We start from the raw sequence: 19,047 nt of genomic DNA, 5'->3' as shown, positions 1-19,047 counted from the left end.
TTTGCACAGCCTTTTGCTTTTTTCCCTTCTCTTACTCATGGAGAAAAATACAAATTCATGTCTGTACTCAGGAGTCTTATTTCAGTTTCTCCAGCTGTATCTTTCTTCCTAAATTAGAATCTTAGCTGGTGGATTTCATGGATTAGGCAATACTCAAGAAAAAAGTTCGAGCTTCTTTGCTGTCTTCTTTCACAGTCATTCTGTGTATGACCACTTTATCTCACTTCAGCCTATGCCTTAGCATTGCCATGGTCACTTTCTGGTGCTTATCTAAATCCTTCCTACTTCTCCATTTGTCTTTTCATTTACCACAGGTGACAAATGTGTTCTCTCCTTCCTGAAAGTTCACCTGTAGGTTCTCCCTGTACTAGCATTCCCCAAGCCTGCTGCACATATTTTATGACATTTTACTCAATTCCTGGAGTAACACTAACTGAGCAATTATTCTTAATTTGGGTTGAATTTTTTGCTTTGAAGTTGCTTTACATTATTTTAGACCTGAAAATTTGTTTCTTTCAATTAGTTGGCCTAAAAGATCTTGCCTCATATAAATCTTTCATGTTCTTCATACTTGTAATTTTTAAGACATGTCTGTCATACTTTTTCATGTAGATAAAATTGTTATCAGGGGATATTATAATTTTCTGTCTGCTGCTGGATGGCTGCCAGTCTACCTCAGAATTTTTTTCAGTTTCCTCATTGAAGTTCCCCTTTGCAGAAATGCTTGTGGAAATACCAGGTGCAGGTCTCTGCTGTGTTATGCCCATTGCTCAAATCTTCCCCAGGCAGCTTGCTTCCTTGTCATGCATCAGTCTGGATTCATCTGTTCTCTTGTGGCTTCTACGTAGTGCTTACACTTTTTGTGCCAGCAGTTGTCTTTTGCAAAATTTTGTAGAAAGAGATTCATGGCTTAAGAAGGTGAATTCAACAACTACAAAAGTGATTAATAATAAATGACCCTGCAATTCTGCAGCATCAGGCAGTTCTTTCTGATTTACTGGTTAGTTGTTTTGAAATTTGAACAAATATGAAACTGTTGCAGCTGCTATGTAGGTCTGGAACAAAGGCACACCAGGTCTTGTTCTCACAGCAAGAAATTGAGCTGGTGCAATGAGCAGCCTCTTCTGTGTTTCTTTTCCTCAGTTCTTGTCAAGCCACCAGAACGAGTTAAAATAACTTTCACTGCCTGGAATTAATTTGGTTCATATTTTTCTCCCTGTAAGTATGCTATTTTAGATGCATGTTTTGTACAAGCATTTAGAGTACGTGACTTAAGCAGTACAGTGAAAGCATAAAAAGTGTGTCGTTGGACAAACACTTAATGGCAGTGTAGCTCTTCTTTGTGTACTGAATACAAATCAGTTGTTTCAAGAAAAGAGCAGAACTAACCAGTTTACAGAATTACGTGACTTAAAAGGCTTCCCTTCTAATTATTTCATGTCAGTGCTGCTGTTGATCTGTTCCTTTTTGAAGAACACCCATCACTAAGCAAGGAGTGGTTCCTGTCTGCAGTCTCTGCTGTGAGTGGTGCTGGTGGTGGGACACTGCGGTGTCACAGCAGGGATGCAGCTCCCCCAGGCTTGTGCAAAAGTGTTGGACAGTGGTACAGAGAAGATTCCCTCATGTAGGTACCAATCTCTGGACATATGCCAAGGTTCCCTTGAGAAGGTGGATGTGTTGAAATGTTTGAACACAGACACTACATTAGAGACTTACTTTGCATATTTGAGGTGACAGCCATGACTGCTGTGAAAGTAGAGAGAAAGGAGGAGTGTAAAGACAGTCCAAAGGTTATGTGCTGAGAATATTAGTTCAAAAACATTGTTCTGCATTGTAGTTTTCTAGTTGGAGTTTAGCTGTGTTTTTTGGTTTGTATTTCTGGTTTTGTTTGTTTGGTTTGGGTTTTTTTGTTTGTTTTGGGGTTTTTTGTTTGTTTGTTTGTTTTTGTTGTTTTTGTGGGGTTTTTTTTGTTTTTGGGGGGGTTTTTTTTTGGTTTTTTTTTTTTTGGTTTTTTTTTTTTTTTTGTTTTTTTACATGGCCATAGACTTTTGGACAAGTATGCTGGCATGTTTAATTCTCTCAGACTTCAGTAATTTCTTTTTACACTGCTACTTTCCAGAATATAATGTACTACAGTGTGTATTTTGCTTTGAGTTCTACCTACCTAGTAACTTATTTTCTTTTCTGTTGTATTTTCATGTCTGTAACATGAATTACATTTAAGGCAACAGTGTAGTTGTTTTATCCTGATACTAGTCTTCCCTAATGCTAAAATCACCTTGATAATTGTGTATAATAACAACTTGAAGAAACTTGTCTTTACAATAAGTATTCTACATGTGTCATAGAAGAACAAATTAGAAAAGGAGAAGTGTAAGGTCTAGTTCTGAGACATATCCATTATAATTGAAATTCAAATACATTAAAACAAAAGGTCTCTGAGTAGATTTGGAACTTCTTACCAATTTCTATGAGTTTTGTGTTTTCAGTGCTTCTGAACTGTGCTTGTGGCAGGAGCCATTTCCAGCACAAATTGCTTTGCTATAGTTACACAGGAGTTTGAATGTCAGAATACATGCATCGGTGTCTGCTAGTTGGGAACACAGGCTTACCCATTCACTGACCATAAAATGTGGGGCATTTAGGAAAGCCAAGAAAGAAAATTAAGTATTCTCATGTGCATTATGTGAGAGCACTGGTAAGCGTAAGGTTGTGCTGGCTAAACGAGGCATACTGTATTGTTTGAGATCTCGGATGGCTTAAAAGAAATAAAAAATGACTGCGTGAAATTGAACCTCAGTGTGACTGCTAGTCATTGGGAATGGTGAATGATTGAAGATGAAGCTAAGAGTTATCTGTCCCTTCTAGTGAAAACCAAGAATCAAATTCTCTGGAGTGTTGTAAAAACGAGGAACTATGATCAACTCATTCCAGAGCCCAAAGATCAGTGAGATCGTCTCAGTGCAAGGTTCATGTCTGGCTGACTAACCTGGAACCTTGGTTTCCCCAGTTTTTGGCCACCAGCCTATCTGACCAGAGCCATGGAACAGGGATGCACCTTAGATGGTAAAGAGGGGAGCTGTGAGTTTTAACACAGCTTGGACAGCTCCGTGTTTGTCAGACCGTGCATAGTTTGTTCCACTGGCTCCCAGTCAGTTTTCAGTATATGCTGACTTTTGTCTTGATCTTCAAAACAACTGTTGGATCAAACGCCCTAGCAACATCAAAGGCTGTATTTCATTTTTGAACTGCCAGAAAAGCTGTATTCCTTTGGGGCAATGTAGATGATGAAATATCAGAGCAATCATTCATCAGCTGGGGACAGTGTGTTGGGTTGGGGTACAGGCTATGGAAAAAACCCAAACCTGTGAGATGATCAGATGAATCCAGAGTAACACATTTTAAAGGAAATGCTGTAAGACCTCTCTGTATATATTAATGGCTTCCATTAGAAACATGATGCAAAAGCAACTTCTGTTTTCATCTAAAAAATAATTGTCAAAAAAGAAGAAAATTTGGAATGCTATCAGATCTTACAAGATACTTCATTTTTAAATATCCTCTTATATGAGCCGTAATATGCTAAACTGTTGAATAGTTGTGCACCTGTGTTGGGTGACCTCCCAGCAGTGTTTAGAACTTACTTTTTCTTGGCATTACAATCACAGGCATCATTTATTGGGAGAAGCCATGGTAGCAAAAATTAAAGGGTGGCATAGCTCAAAAAGGACTCAGTATTGTGTAAGTGGGATGGACTCAAACTAAGTGTGGTCAAACTCTAAACAAACCTTAAGAGTTTTGTTTCCAGCTAATTGGAAATATTCTCCCACTGTGCTTTGTAAAGTACTATTGACAGAACTGATAATGTTTAAGCAATTATTTCTCCCCTCTCGACCTAGTTCCTAGAAACTGATAAATTGCTTAAAGACTTGAGCATAAAAAATACAGCTCTAGACAATTTAATTGGAGGGAACAAAACCTTATTAAATTAGATATAAATTAAATACCATAATAGATAGGTATTTTAGAAATGAAATCTTGGTAAATACAATATTTTTCTATGTACAGGTCTTCATGGTGTTTTTTTCAGTTTTTTTTTTTCTTCTGATGATAGTCATATAATTGCCACCTGAGTGCCTATTTCCTGGTAGAAATGAGACATCATTCTGGTGCTTTTGAACATTTGAGTCCCTTGGGTGTCTGAGGTACATTAGTTTGTTAATTTTAAGTTTCTCTTAGGCTGCCTGACTCATTTACCTGAGCTCCGTCAGCCATTCAGGCCCCTTCAGGAGAAGGAGAAGTTGTCATTATGTCTTGTAACTTGTCAGAGGGTGAATTGGAGGTATTCTGTTGATATAAATGGCAAAAGCTCTAGAGGAGCCTGTCCTGTCTGTGTCACAGGGTGCATGTTTTCAAAATGACTGCAGTAAGGTCAGATGTGATTGTTGGCTTGGTACAATGTGGAGTGTTGAAGGCAACAAGGTTTTCAAAACTTCCAGCAAAGAAATTTTGCTGAATTTCTCTGAAATGTTGAGTTTTCATAAGAAGAATCTGTTCTTCAGAATGAGACTGTGTGAATGCAAAAATGATTGCATATCAGTGTCATGTTCAAACTGAAAGTCTTTGTGCAGGTTTCTGTGGAACTAGAATTACAAAATACGTGGGCTGGTGTTGTACAAAGAGAGAGCTTGTAATCCCTGAGCAGAATCAAAAGATGATTGTCACTGAATTTATTTCTCCTGGCCAGCCTGATTTGATGTCTTTGATGTCAAGCATGGCAAGTTTCCTTCCACAGTTGAGCTTCACAATAAATACACGCTCCAAAGTGTGTGTTACATTGCAGCCAGCCTTAGACATGAGGTACAGGCCATCAAAATCTCTTCTTCTAATCTCTTTTGATGGCAGTTGCCTTAGGACAAGTCTAGTCCTGAGTCTGTAAATTGCATCCTAATTGTGTCTGAAGAACTTTTACACGTGTCATTTTGAACTATGATTTTACTTCTTTTTGGCAGCTCTTGTGGTGAGTAATGTGAAGTCACAAGATTTCTTCTTCCTGACTGGCTGATAAAAATTTGAAGTGAGAGAGGAAAAATAATGAGTTTCTGTTGTTCAGCTGTGGATGATAAATGTTCCTGCTCAGGTTCTTAACATTTTCAGGGTCTTAGAAATATTTTAATGAATATGTAAGCAGTGATACTTACAAGAAATACAACCTCATGATTCCTGATGAGTGAAAGAGGCATCTTTGCCAATTATTTCTTTTGCTATAGTAAGCATTATGTTTAGTACTTCTCTGCATATTTTCTGCTGGACAAAATTAATATGAATGTGTAATTAAAGCAAGGGTTTGGTCTGAGTGTCATAATGGAGAATATTAATGAATAGCCCAAGTTTTAAAAGATGACTGCCAATAAATGTTAGTAGTACAGAACTCTATTGCATTGTGTCATGCATACATATTAAAAATACATTGTTTCATACAACAGCTTTGAATGCTACTTCTCTTTTCCTTTTCTTTTTCAATATAAGATTGGTATGCACCAGCTATATCAAAAGAATAAGTGAATTGGAAGGACAAGTAAAGAGCAAATATTTAATGTTGTTAGAAATTAAAATAAGCTGTAATTTAATGCAGAACGATTTTCAAATAAGAAAATTCATTAGCAAAAAGGTGACCTTCAGGTGACCACAGAAGTTTTCTGTGGAGTTAGTAATGGTCTGTAATATTGTACTAAGAGATGAGCTTGAAGACTTTTTTTGTAAGTAAAAACCCTGCAAAACCAAAACTGGCTTTCTTGTGAAGTGGTACCTGAAGTTCCTGAGAATCAACATGCTTTCCTTTTGGTGGTCATTACCTTAGGAAGCTTGTAGTGCTGGAGTCTGACAATGCTTTTAGTCATTTCATACACCCAGCTACATATGTATACTTCTACTAGTATTTAAAGTGATGAAGAACAAAATGTGTGTTCAGTATGTTTTTCCTCTGCCTTCCTCTGCCAGATTGCAAGTCTGGCTTTTGTCCCTTTCTTCTACTTGCTTTCAGTACACTGCAGAAGTGTTGCTAGTCAAGCAAGAATGGACTCTTGAAGTGGTGACTAATCTTACCCTTCACCAGCTCATTGCCTTTCACTCACTGTATATGCAGATATAAAAGAGACCATTGGTATGGTTTCTGTTTGACTTTTAAATTTGTTTTTATTGCAGGAAGGTACGTGCACATAAAGACTGTTCTTTAAAAACTTGATGATAGAAATGGTGAAAAAGCAAAACAAAATTAACTTTAAATATATAATGATGTGAAGTTATTCATAGAATGAAAGATCGTTTAAATGAGTACTGTTTTAGAAACTCAGCTGTGTGTGTGTTGATTAGATATATAAACAAAAGGTAGCAATGTCTTTAATTAAAATTTCTTGGAATTTGTTTTTGCTTTCCAGCATAAATATGCATGGATCTGGGGTTCACATTGCTTGGAAATGCCTAAAAGCTTGCTGTCTGCAATTGCATTTGCCCTCCAGTGTATCTGGTTGCTTTGTGCCTACTAGCAAAAATTTACAAAAAGCGGTACCATCGGTTCAGGATGAAGTAGAGCAGAACCTGTATCTGCAAAATTAGCCAGCTTTTTTATATTATCCAGTACTTTTATGGAGCAGCATCTTCTGTGCTCTCTTTGTTAAAGAATTAGTGAGGCACTGCCGCACCATGGGAACTTGCCAATGCCATCAGCCCATCCTGAGGTGTGCTGTGGGGACAGAGGGAAGCTGAGTCCTGGAGAGGAGGGATGAGGGGATCTGGGAAGATGCCTGAAGAGCATGGATCTCTTGCAGAGGATGGTTGAAACTCCTTTAGAGCAGTTAATTCAGCTTAAGCAGCTTTTTGATTTTTAACTGCAAGGACACCCGGATGAGTTTTAAATCAGACTATTTCATTAAATTCACCTAACAGCAGTGATTTATGTGTCCACCTGTGAGTATCTCTTTGCCAGTGTGTTTCTGAGGAACAGTAAAGCTGCTTAGACACTTGCACTCAGATGGCTGTTGATTAGTTGCTGCTCAGATCTCTCCTAGATTTCATAGATTTAAGATTACAATATTGGAAAGTAGAATTTGAACATAAATCCTTGTGCTTCCTTTTTTAATAATGTTTCTTCTCTTCAACCTTTAACAAACAGACTTGGAGGAGAGTACTGATGATGACAGAAATGGTTCTCTTTTCCTGGCTATAATACTGGTGGTGTTTGACTGCATTGGGGGCAGTGGTTCTTGTTACAGCCTCCCTATTAATGGGGTTATGACAAGTAATGTGGACTGGTTTGCTTGTCATGTAACTCTCCATTTGTCACCTCACAGGCTGAAGAGGAAACAGTGGCCTTTCTTGATCACAGTGGAAGTGAAGACGAGTTTGATCCAAGCACTCTTCCAGATCCTGATAAATATAAAGACTCTGATGCAGAGCAGGATTCAGAAAGTGAAGACAGCTACAGGTATGCACCATCTTCCATGTTCATTTTAAAATGATGGATTTTTATAAACTGTTTTGTTTACATGTTAGGAATTTGTCTTACAGTCCATGGCATTTAGTATTTGACTTATAAACATCTGTGTGTTAGGTGCTGAACAGAAATCTGAGATAAAGACTGTTATTTTCTTTTGTGGAATTGTATAAGAAGGATTTTTGAGTCCATATTGAAGGGATCTTGGTGAGACTGTTTCACATGCAAAAATCTTGACTAATATCCTGGGGTTTTCATGTGTTTCTCTGGTGCGTTTATCCTCTCTGGATGCCCAGTGCCCACCAAAGCCACTCTGTCACTGACCTCCTCTGCTGGGCAGGGGAGAGAAAATGTAGTGAACAGCTCAGGGGTTGAGATAACACCAGGAGAGATTCTTCACCAGCTACTGTCGTGGGTGAAGCAGACTTGACTTGTGAAGAAATGAATTTATTTATTGCCAATCACATGGCAGTAGGGTAATGAGAAATAAACCCAACTCTTTTACACCTTTTCCCCACATCTCTCTTCTTCCCAGGATTAACTTAAAATTTCTTCTACATCCTCATCCTCAGCAGCACAGAAGGGTGGGGAATGGAGGTTGCAGTCAGTTCATCACATGCTGTTCTGCCACTCCTTTCTCCTCAGGAGAGGATCCTTTCCCTGCTTCCATTTGGGGTCTCTCCCACAGGGGGCTTCTTCCACAATCTTCTTCAAGTTGTTCCTATAGGCTGCAATTCTTTGTGAACTACTCCAGTGTAGGTCTCTTCCATGGTATACAGTCCTTCAGGACAGGTTCCTCCAGTGTGGACTAAAGTTCTGCCATCCTGCCAGCAAATGTGAATGTGCTCCATCATGGGCTCCTCTCTCCACGGGGCCACAGGTCCTGCCAGGAGCCTGCTCCAGTGCAGGCTTCCCAAGGGATCACAGCCTTCTGGGGCTCCATGGGCAGCAGGGGCACAGCTGCCTCACCGTGGGCTGTACCATGGACTGTGCCCTGGGCTGTGGGGGAATCTCAGATCTGGCACCTGGACCACGTCCAGCCCCTCCTTCTGCACTGACCTGGGGGTCTGCAGGGCTGTTCCTTTCACATATTCTCACTGCTCTCTCTGGCTGCTTTTGCACTGTTTTTTCTCTCCGTCTTAACTATGCTATCCCAGAGGCACTCCCCCTATCACTGATGGGCTCAGCCTTGGCCAGTGGTGGGTCTGTCCTTTTTCAGAAATGCATTTCTCTTCTGTCACATGGCAGGTTCTTTCTGTGTGGAAGGAAAAATGTTGAAGTACTTTAAGGATTTCATGATCCTTTTGCACCTGTGCTGTATTAAATAAATTTGTGCATGGTAAAACTTGATAAGTTCTATGATTCAGTATTGTTCAAACTCTTCAAGACTCAAGTGAAGTGGACTCTGAGTAGAAGTAAATGTATCATAATCAATTCAGTTAATTCAAATCAGTGTTTATAATTGTATGAACCAGAATAATTTGTTTCATGTAGTTTAGTAGAAAAGCACAGGGTGGGAATGAGGATCTGTAGTTGATGCCAGCATACTGTGGGAAGATGAAGGGATACCACATGAAGTCCTGTGTGGTTCACTGCAACAAGGCCACTTGTGTGTTTCTGACAAACGCTGTATCATGTAACAGATTGAGAAGGATGATCTTGACACCTAAATGGGAGCAGAGATGTCTAAGTTCATAAGCTCTTGCTTTTCGCATCTGAATCGGTGAATCCTAGGGGCTAGATTGTCGTTACCCGTGTGTCACAGTGTGTTGTGGAGTCAGTATGCAGGACTGGGTGTGGGACATGCATTTAAGGCCTAGATAGCCCTAAGTTAACAGGCTGCTGGCCATGTCCCCTGGAGCCTGTTCACCAGGGAATGCCAATAGAACTGACAAGGATGGGGAAAAGCATTGCTTTTTTTGAGCAGCAGTAAATCTCTCCTTCTTTGTGTGAGGGGAGTATGTATTCATACATCACATTTTGTATTGATCCTTTCCTCACAATGTCAGCTGGACTCAAGATTAGCTGCACTTTAAGAATAAAAGTTGACAGAGATGGACAGATTTTTGGCAGTAGGAGTAAGTGCAGACTTTTGTTGGATCAGTGGCTGATCTGGCCCCCCTAGAGTAAGGTCATGGGCTCTTAAGGAGAGCAAGGACTCAAAGAAAGTCAAGGTCCTTGATAATCTTCCCTTCCTGTGGAGTAGATTAGGAAAGAAAGAACATACACTGAAGGAAACTAGGGAGCTTTCCTTTAATGCATCTCTAGACATACCTACGCTGAGCATCAAAGCTGCCTTTGGAGCTGGAGAGCAGACCACTACACACATTGAAGAAATGTGGTTTCATCAACACTGCTTACTGGAAACAGTCCTTGGCCTGCACCAGAATGCTGAGAGATTGCCCAGAAGAGCTTTAGTTGGCACCATGTGAAGTTGCAACAGTTGTGGGCAATCTCACACCAATGCTTGTGCCCACGCTGTGCCCAAATCCATTTAGCCTGTACCAACATGACTGATACTCCCTGGGCAGGCCATGGCCAGCACTGGATTATCCATCACATGGTGCACTGTCACCAGAGTCACCAACGGTGCTGCCTTCCAACACACTCCACTCAGGCACCCTTAGAAACAGAAAGGCTTTTTGCAGCTGCTCCAAAGTCAGCTTTGGTGCTCAGTGTGGGTATGTCTGGTGAGCTGCTCTGAGCACCCTGTAGAAGACTTTTGAGAAAGGGCATGATACAGTGAAGGAAATTAATTTGAGGATGTTAAATCAACAGTCGTGCCTCATGCAACTCTCTTGGAAGTGCTGTTGAATTGTATGATAAGTTGCTTTTGGGGCTGGGAAATGTAGATGATTTTAACAAAAACAAATCAGCTGATAGTAGCGGACAGTCAAATTGGGCTTTGAGATTAGAAAACACAACTCTATTCTGTTTTATATTTCCAAAATCCAGAGATTTTGCTCAAGGAGTTGGATTAAAATAGAAATATGTTGGGCTGCACTAGCTGCTCCCTGATTTAAAGGGGGGAAGAAGCTTCTAAAAGGGATAATTCATAGTAAGTGCGAGACCTAGGGTGTCTTCCTTCAAGAGTCTTTAAAAAGAGGCTATCTGTCCATGGTTTCAGAAGTGAAAACCATTGTTAATCTTCTCTCTGTCCTCCCACAGATTTTTTTTTAAACTGGGGGAGCTGTACAAATCAGGAGTTAAATTTGCCTTTGCATAAAAATTCCCTTCCAGCCATACCTCTATAAGCAGAGTAATTAATGACTTCAAGCATGTAATATGAGATTAATTTTTGTATATCTAGCAACATTCATCATATTTGGTTTAAGGCTATCAAATGTAAATTGTTAATGAGGTGAAAAATCTAAGAATATAGAACAAGGCAAAAGAAAAGTAGCTGGATTTCTTAAATATTCATTTTGCAGTCAGATTGAGGTTTTGGTATTTCTAATTCTTCAACCTCTTTAAATAAAATTGTTGAGAAAGAGGAAATTGACCTCATCATTATCTTTAAATCTTTAATGGGTGTGACTGATCACATTAACTCCTAGATCATCATGGAGAAGATCTTGGACATGAGGGAAACATCTTAGTTATGGTACTGTTTTGTTTGTGACTTTATGGACAATCACCAGGTGACAAGTGTGCAAGTTAGTAGTCAGTGCTGCTTTGTTGTGTGCTTTCCTTTATTTATGAAAATTATGGGCAAATTGCAGTTCTTACAGCTTCCTCTTACAGCAGGATGCTGATGTTGACCTGCTAAGTTTTAGGTCATTCTTGATGAGGTTGACATTACCTTGTCTTTTGAGATGATCATTTGCTCATGAATTCATGAGCAAATTACGGGGCTCCTTCTAAAATGGATTATTCAGGTCATATCTGTGACTTTGTGAAGGCCAGAACTTAATGTTGTGATGGCCAGAAAAGTACCTTATAAAAGGTCTCAGTTTAAAAGCCTTGGTCATTCTGATTAGCTGCAAAATTGGACAGTGTGATAGAGGCTTATGTATTCAATTTTAGAGGTGTTTTGATTTATATCAGTGGAATGGCCAGTAAGAGAATCATAGAATCATTTAGGGTGAAAAAGACATTTAAGATCAAACTGTTAACCCAGCACTGCCAAGTCCCACGAAACCATGTCCCTCAGTGCCATGTGTACACGTCTTTTAAATACCTCCAGGAATGGTGACTTCACCATCTCCCTGAGCAACCTGTTCCAGGACTTGACAGCAAGCCTTTTGGTGAAGAAATATTTCCTGTTATCCAATCTAAACCTCTACTGATGCAACTTGAGGCTGTTTCCTCTTGTCCCTGTCACTTGTTACCTGGGAGAAGAGCCTGACCCCACGTGGCTGCACCCTGCTGTCAGGCAGCTGCAGAGAGTGATGAGGTCCCCCTGAGCCTCCTTTTCTCCAGGCTGAACACCCCCAGCTCCCTCAGCTGCTCCTCACAGCACTTGTGCTCCAGACCCTTCCCCAGCTCCGTTGCCCTTCCCTGGACACGCTCCAGCCCCTCCATGTCTTTCCTGCAGTGAGGGGCCAGAGCTGAGCACAGGATTGGAGCTGTGGCCTCAGCAGTGCTGGGTACAGGGGGACGGTCACTGCCCTGCTCCTGCTGCCACACCAGGGCTGACCCAGGCCAGGATGCCATCGGCCTTCTTGGCCACACACTGGATCATGCTTAGCCACTGCTGACCAGCACCCCCAGGTCCTTTTCCAACAGGCAGCTTTCCGGACACTGCCCCCAGCCTGCAGCAGTGCCTGGGGTTATTGTGACCCCAGTGCAGGACCTGACCTTGGCCTTGCTGAACCTCCTGGAGATGTCCTCGTCCCATTCATCCAGCCTGTCCAGCTCTAGAAAATAACACAGCACAATATATTTTAATTACCATTTTTATGTGCTGTAGCATTCTGACAGCAAGTAAGGAAGAAGCTGCACTGGGCTTTATGGAAGGGACTGCAGTAATTAATCTTCATTAGGATTGCTGCCATGGCCTTGTGAATTAAAATTTATTACATGGAAAAAAGTTTTGGGCACAGCATGTTTGATTAGCAAAATGCCAATATTTATGGGATAAATTATTCCTTACTTTTCTGAACTGTATTTTACCAGCAGATTCATTCATTATTCCTGTACATTTCTTTGAGAAAGAGCTTGTGTGCTTTATTGCAGCCTGGAAACTTGACTCATGGCCTGTAGTTCAGCAGCAAGGGTGGTTTGTTTCCAGGGGAATGCTGGTAAACCTATGCTCCAAAGCATCCTCTGATAAATGTTAAGTGAAGCAGAGCCTGTCTAGAGATCTTGCCAAAACCACGTTGTTTAAACAACAGCTACTTGGCTGTGTGACTGCACGTTTCAAATGGCTGATTCTCAAATGTTTAAAATCTAAATGTTGCAGCTTGTTAAGACCTTGCTTAAAGCCCAAAAGTGAGTTAAATACTAACAATTAAAGCTTTCTGGTGTTCCCTGGTATTACCTGAAAACATACTTAGGAGTTTATTTTGTGGTAGTTTAAAATCAGAGTTTCTTTGTGTATAGCTGTCAGGGTCATAGTTGGATCCCGTTTCCCAGATGCCATTCAGACACACTGGTGTTTGTTTTAGGAACAGGATTCTAAACTGTACTTTAATGTTTGAGTAATAAATATTTTCTCCCAAATGATAGCATCTTAGTTAGGTGTTACAGCTGAGCAAATGGTGGCCACAGAAATTACTGTGCCTGTTAATAAGTTGGCTATTGATAGCTCCTCACCTGTGTAAATACAAAGTAAATCCTTTCATCAGGCAGCCTCAGACTGCATGGATTGTTCAGGCAGCTGAAAAGCTTAATTTCACCAGATGGTAAAAAGAAGGAATTGTAAGCCAGATGCACATGCCACTTTTGAAATGTTATTAGTACAAGACAAAAGGATGCACTGGCCTTGGTTTGGATCTGAATTGGGGGTTACTTTCTAACTGAGTTGTTCTGCTAGAAAATAATTTACCTTTGCATAACTTTGTGTTGGTTATTTGTGAACACTAGCTGGTAGTACAGCAGTTTTTGTGTTTGTGAGGAACGAGGGGCCATTTATGTCCATGGCAACAATAAAAGGACTGGCTCTGCAGGGTGACAGGCCTTCAGTTAATGGAGACTGAGGAGGAATTCATTTGACAGTAAGTGCAGAAGTTATTCCCTTACAGCTGCTTTTGCACACTGAGTCCTTTCACATGTGGAGCTGAGAGTTACACCTGTTACAGCTCCTCCAAGGAGCTTTCTGTCCGTGCAGCTAAGGAAAAGGACCCTGAATGAGCACAGGATATCTCTGAGCATCATGATGCTACACATTTTTCATCTCCCTTTTAAAATTGCCACTATCACCTTTTTTGAAAGCTACAGCTCTGACTGCTCCTTCAGAGCCCCTTTCCTCCTTTCACCACCCAAATCAGTGCTGGTGAAAATCCATCCTGGAGGACCAGGGATGGGGGTTGGACTTGCTGTTCTTCAGAGGTCCCTTTCTAACCCAGACCATTCTGTGGACAGTCAGTCTCTTTCTTCTGCATCTCAAAATTAGGAACATTTTATTCAGATGTTTCACGTAGTTCTATGTTTACTTTCCAAAGCTGTCATTATCAAATACTGTTTCCCATCTACTTTTTGTGCATCATGAAAACACAACTGTTTTGCTCTCTTCATTGCTTGTTGCTTTTGCTGCCACTGCTTCCTGTGTTACACATTCCTCTTTATTCACTTCTCCAGTTCACAGCTCAGCTGGGGTTAAATTAGTGTGAAAATACACTTGCCTGTGTGTAGATGCATCTTCTGTTTACACTGCTAATCAAGCTGCACAATCCCTCAATAACAGTAAGAAGCAGCTTCACTCAGCAGAATCATCCCACAAAATTTATGATTAAAATTATTCGTAATTGTGTTGATGTGCTTTTGTTTGTGGAAAAAGCTGAGGAATCTCACAGTTCAGTTCTTTCTGAACATGTTTTATGTTTAAATGTTTTACCTTATAGATATCTAGGCCTATGGGTCTCTGAAACTCCAGAAGTGATGATATTTTTTGGTGTTTAAAGTCTGCTGTTTCATAGCTTGTAGGTACAAATGCATGGCTTGTGAGGTTTCTGCAGTGTTTTAATTGCTAAGATGTTTTTAACTAATGTCCTAGATGAAGCATTAGTCAATTATGAATGCAAACTGGGCTTCAGAGTCCGTTCAAAGACTGGAAATAATTGGCTCTTTTGCAAACAAGCTAAAATGCTTTTACTTAATGAGGACTTTCTTGAGCTTTTAAAGTGAACCCCTACAGTCTGTTGTGGTCAAAATGAATACCATGAAACTCCAGCCAGACCCACACTGTCTGCTTGGAAAAGTGTGAATTATTTCTGCCTTAGTATGTTTTTATATCCTGTCAGTATAGCTTCAGCATTTATGGAATATCTTAAGCAGTACAGAGAGAAATATGAGTCCTATTCCTAGAAAAGGAATTACATGTTGGTAGTGAGCCCTGAAAAGCCACCCCCATGCAAATGACAGCTCAAAGCCAGCTAAGTTGCTATATCCTGTGAATTACAGGAGCAGTGAGTATTTGGAGCAGTCATCCTCTCTTCATGATGTTTTCAGTTGGAAGGGACCTTCTGGATCATCTAGGTCCAGAAGTCCCTGCCATGGCCAAGGACTCTTTTCACTAGACCACATTTCTTTACACTCCTTTCTTCTTTTCTCTTGGGTAGGCAGGGAAGAACAATATAAAGATAGGGTATTTCATTTGTTTTAATTGTGGAAATGCAGGGTGTTTCTTACAGGATTTCCCTCCTTCCTCTGGGCTGTAGAGTAGGCAGGAGGTGGCACCTTCTATGAAAAGTGGGAGGGTTGAGAGAGGGAGGCAGGTCATACTTGTGCAGCCCACCAGCACAAGGCCATCAGATCTCCTGTAATAATTCCTTCATCCCTATGGAGGGGCACAGTGTACAAGCTGCATTGTGCTGCTGATCCCTCTCAGAGAGCATTTGGGAACTTGCTGGAAATGGCTGTGTTTGGGGTTAATGTTTGGGTTAGGCTGGTTTCCAGTGAGTGGTGAAACCAGCATTTCACAGACTGTTAACCCTGTTAATGAGAAAAAATAAGGTGGGCAGCTGAAGGTGGGTTGAATTGGGCATTGGGCTCCTTTGCTGTGTTGCTTCTAAGGACAGTATTCCCCAATTAGAGCTATTTTTTGTAACTGCTGTTTCTAATTGTTAAATGTCTAAACAGTATTTCTGGATGGAACAGTTCACAAGCATTACATTTACACTTAAGCAATTGTAAAAACTATAGAGAAAAAAACATTTATTGTTGAGTTTCTTGCTGAAACTGAATTTTCTGAGTAGAAATTTGACAGATTTTAATTGAAAATCTGAATTTTAACCATCTATATAAAAAAAGCCTAAACTCTGTTTCTTAAGTTCCATTGCAATTTTTGTTATATTTAAAAAATACAAACATGAACAGCAAAACATGCTGTTTTGTTCCAGTTATCTTGTTTGGATGGAATGATTTGGAGGTTTGCATTTTACTACTTTTGGGGTATGAATTCTACCCTATAGCATACAACAACCAGCTCTTCATAATCTGGTTCACAGATATATCTTTGAATAGATTTTATTAGATTGTTTTAAAGTTGAATAAGATTTATGGTATTTTTTTTCTATGTTTTGGACAAAAACCACAGGAAGATACATGAAAGCTCTGTCTTTTCTGCCATCGTTGTCACATGGCCAAGTGGTAGAAGCCAGGGTGATAAAACAGATTGGCAGCTGTTTCATCCAGATTGAAGGCTGCAAAAGGAGTTCATTCAAGTCTTTAAAAAAATCCAGCAAAAGAAATAGGAATTCACCAGGGAAAATTACTGGGTTTGGGTTTTTCCTCCTCCTCTCATGGCAAAGAGGTGTTTAGTAGCCTCCAAAGGAAATGTCTGAAAGAAGGGGAAAGAGTCATCAAATGAGATAGTCCCAGATCAAAACTGTATGAAGTGTAGGATTTGGCAATGAAAGGACAGTTTTTATATTTTTATTTTTGGTACATATTTATTGTAGGCCAGATCTTGAAAGCATGTCAAGGTCCACTGAACATCACAAATTCAGTTTTGTCAAGTTGTCTGTTGCTGTATTAGGCAGCAAATATTAGATAAGACTTACAGCAATATCCTGATCAATTAAAACAGCAGAACATCCACCACCACCTCTGTCTGAGGGCAGCTCTAATTTAGATATTCAGAGTTCATCAGCTTCCATTGCTTCACCCTTTTGAATTGTAATTTTGTTTGCTCTTATCTTGACACAAATTTGCCTTGTTTAAAAGGAATTGTTAGATTACATGATGATATTGATTGCCACAGTTGTTAAAAAGACTAATTGATTTTTTTCTGCAGTGAACTTGAGGAGAAGACTGGAAGAAAGAAGAGAAGCTATAGCAACAGTGCCACAGAAGAAATGCCACTGAAAAGAAAAAAGATGCATTTCAGCCAAGAGGAGGACCCCTGTTTGCCATTAGATACTGGGCTTTCTCTGGCAGAGGATGAAGAGCTTGTACTGCATCTGCTCAACAGTCACAAATAATTATTTTTTCTGCAGGTTTTCTTCTCTGGGACATTTCTACAATTTTGTCAGTAGTTTACACAAAATTAATTTGGCATCTGGGCAGCTGGATCCCCGTGAATGTTGATAAATGAGTTCATCGTGCAATGGGATTGCCTTAGATTGGCTCATAGGTTATAGAGAATATTTAGTTTGATTTATAAGGCTTTCTAAATGAACTTTTCAACCTGAATCCCCAGGTGTCATTTTGCAGTACCATGTTCATAATTTTAAATCTCCAAGTTTTGAAACAATTACCTTGTTTTATTTTCATCTTGCTTTAAATGCAAACAGGATGTTCCTTTCTTGACCATGCCAGGTTTGTTATTTTGGAAGATATATGTGTACTTAAATTTTTAAGGAAGAAATACTGTTGGAGCTCAGATCATATTACTTAAAAACAAAGTATGTACTTTCTTCTGTGTATAAGGCACATATTTTAAGAATATTTTAATAAAAATTTCTAGACCCTTGATGTAAACTTAACTGTGTCTCTTTCAGCTTTGTTATGAAAGCTTATATTTATCCTTCAGGTATCACTTCTGTTATGATTCTGTCATTGGTGTTAGGCAGTTCAGAAAACAACATTTAGAAGCTAAAACTGAGTCTTGTCTTTGAATCCCATATGAGTGAGAATACATTGTCTCATGGTTGTATCTGGTCTTTCCGTATGAACATATTAAATACTCCTTTTTTTGTCAATATCACTCTTTTTTTGTCGCAGGAATCTATCATCACCTATTCAGTACAACACTTTCCTCCTCTCCCTATACTCTATGCTATCTTTTAGCTCAGTTACCCAAAACTGAAAATATACTGCAAATTTTTGCCTCCAAATGTTTCTTCTACTGTTCTGCCAGCAGGCAGGGTATCATAAAAACAATATTATAGGCAGAGCACATCTGCCATCTGCTCCTTCCTGACAATGTGGAATGAGAAGAAATGACTGAGTTTCACAAACAGCTAAACATGAAAGATGGGACCTGCTTGGCAGCTGATGCACAGTGTTTGTTTAGTTTACAGTGCCCCAGTGGGCCTGGAAAATGTTGTGATCTGGGACCAGCATCACTGACGAATCTGTTAATGAAGAAGGATCTGCTGTGGTGCTGCTGTGACTGGTGCACGTGTCCCATGTGCCATCGTGTGAATGGCTGCAGTGAATGTAATGAGCAGCCTCAGCAAAATACCTGTCTGTGCTGGGATAGCAGAGCTCCTGCTCCTGTAGCTGTGGAGGAAGACAGAAATCTGCAGTGCAGAGAGCTCCACCAGCAGAAGGCTGCTCAAAGATGATTTGGGTATGGACAACAATACATACAGTGGTGTGTACTTCCTGGAGATGATCAGAGAGATCCCCAGTGCACTTGGTGGTGGTCAGCTGTCTTGTACATCACCTGATGTCTCTCAAATAAAAGCTTTGCTCTAAGAAACATGAACAGTTGTTGTTGAGGAAAGCAAGTAAAAAACCAAAAGACTTACTGTTTCTGACTAGAATATTCTTACTTGTATGCTGAAGTGGGAGAAATATGTTCTTACCTACTAAACAGTAACACTAAAATTTAAATTATACATTTGTAAGTATTGTGGTGCACTTCTTGTGATGATTTTTTTAATTGTCTGCCTAAAAATAATTTTTCAAGTGCTTTTACTTTTGTATTTCTGTATAATGAAGTTTCTAATGTATTTGTGTTGTTTGATATAGAGCCAGTGTTTCTTGAATCCTTGTGATTTGCCCATCTACTTCAAATGTGTCCATCCTTGAGGGTGTGGTGTGCATATAGAGGATGAAGCCATGTGGAAAAGAAGAGGGAAGGGGCTTGAGGCAGATGCTTCATCCCACGACTGTATGTAAGAACAGGTAACTGCTGCATATGCTAGAAATGCTAAGACAAAAAGTCCAGCATTCAGCATTTTTGGGAAGCAGCTGTGGTTCTGGGTTATCATTCCTATCAGCTA

At 40.0% G+C, this 19,047-nt stretch overlaps 1 protein-coding gene across 1 annotated transcript in view; it reads left to right on the top strand.

Annotated features, from left to right (window-relative positions):
- Positions 1–17,580, top strand: part of DDX10 (DEAD-box helicase 10) — a 155,145-nt gene extending 137,565 nt beyond the window's left edge. The window contains exons 17-18 of the mRNA XM_064409331.1: positions 7,350–7,483; positions 16,890–17,580. Of these exons, the coding sequence (XP_064265401.1) occupies positions 7,350–7,483; positions 16,890–17,076 (321 nt within the window). The 3' untranslated portion in view covers positions 17,077–17,580. The remainder of the gene's footprint in view (positions 1–7,349; positions 7,484–16,889) is intronic.
- Positions 17,581–19,047: the final 1,467 nt, after the last annotated feature.

Source organism: Passer domesticus, chromosome 2 (assembly GCF_036417665.1).
Source record: "Passer domesticus isolate bPasDom1 chromosome 2, bPasDom1.hap1, whole genome shotgun sequence".
Classification (NCBI taxonomy): domain Eukaryota; kingdom Metazoa; phylum Chordata; class Aves; order Passeriformes; family Passeridae; genus Passer; species Passer domesticus.
This window is presented reverse-complemented; position numbering and strand designations above follow the sequence as displayed.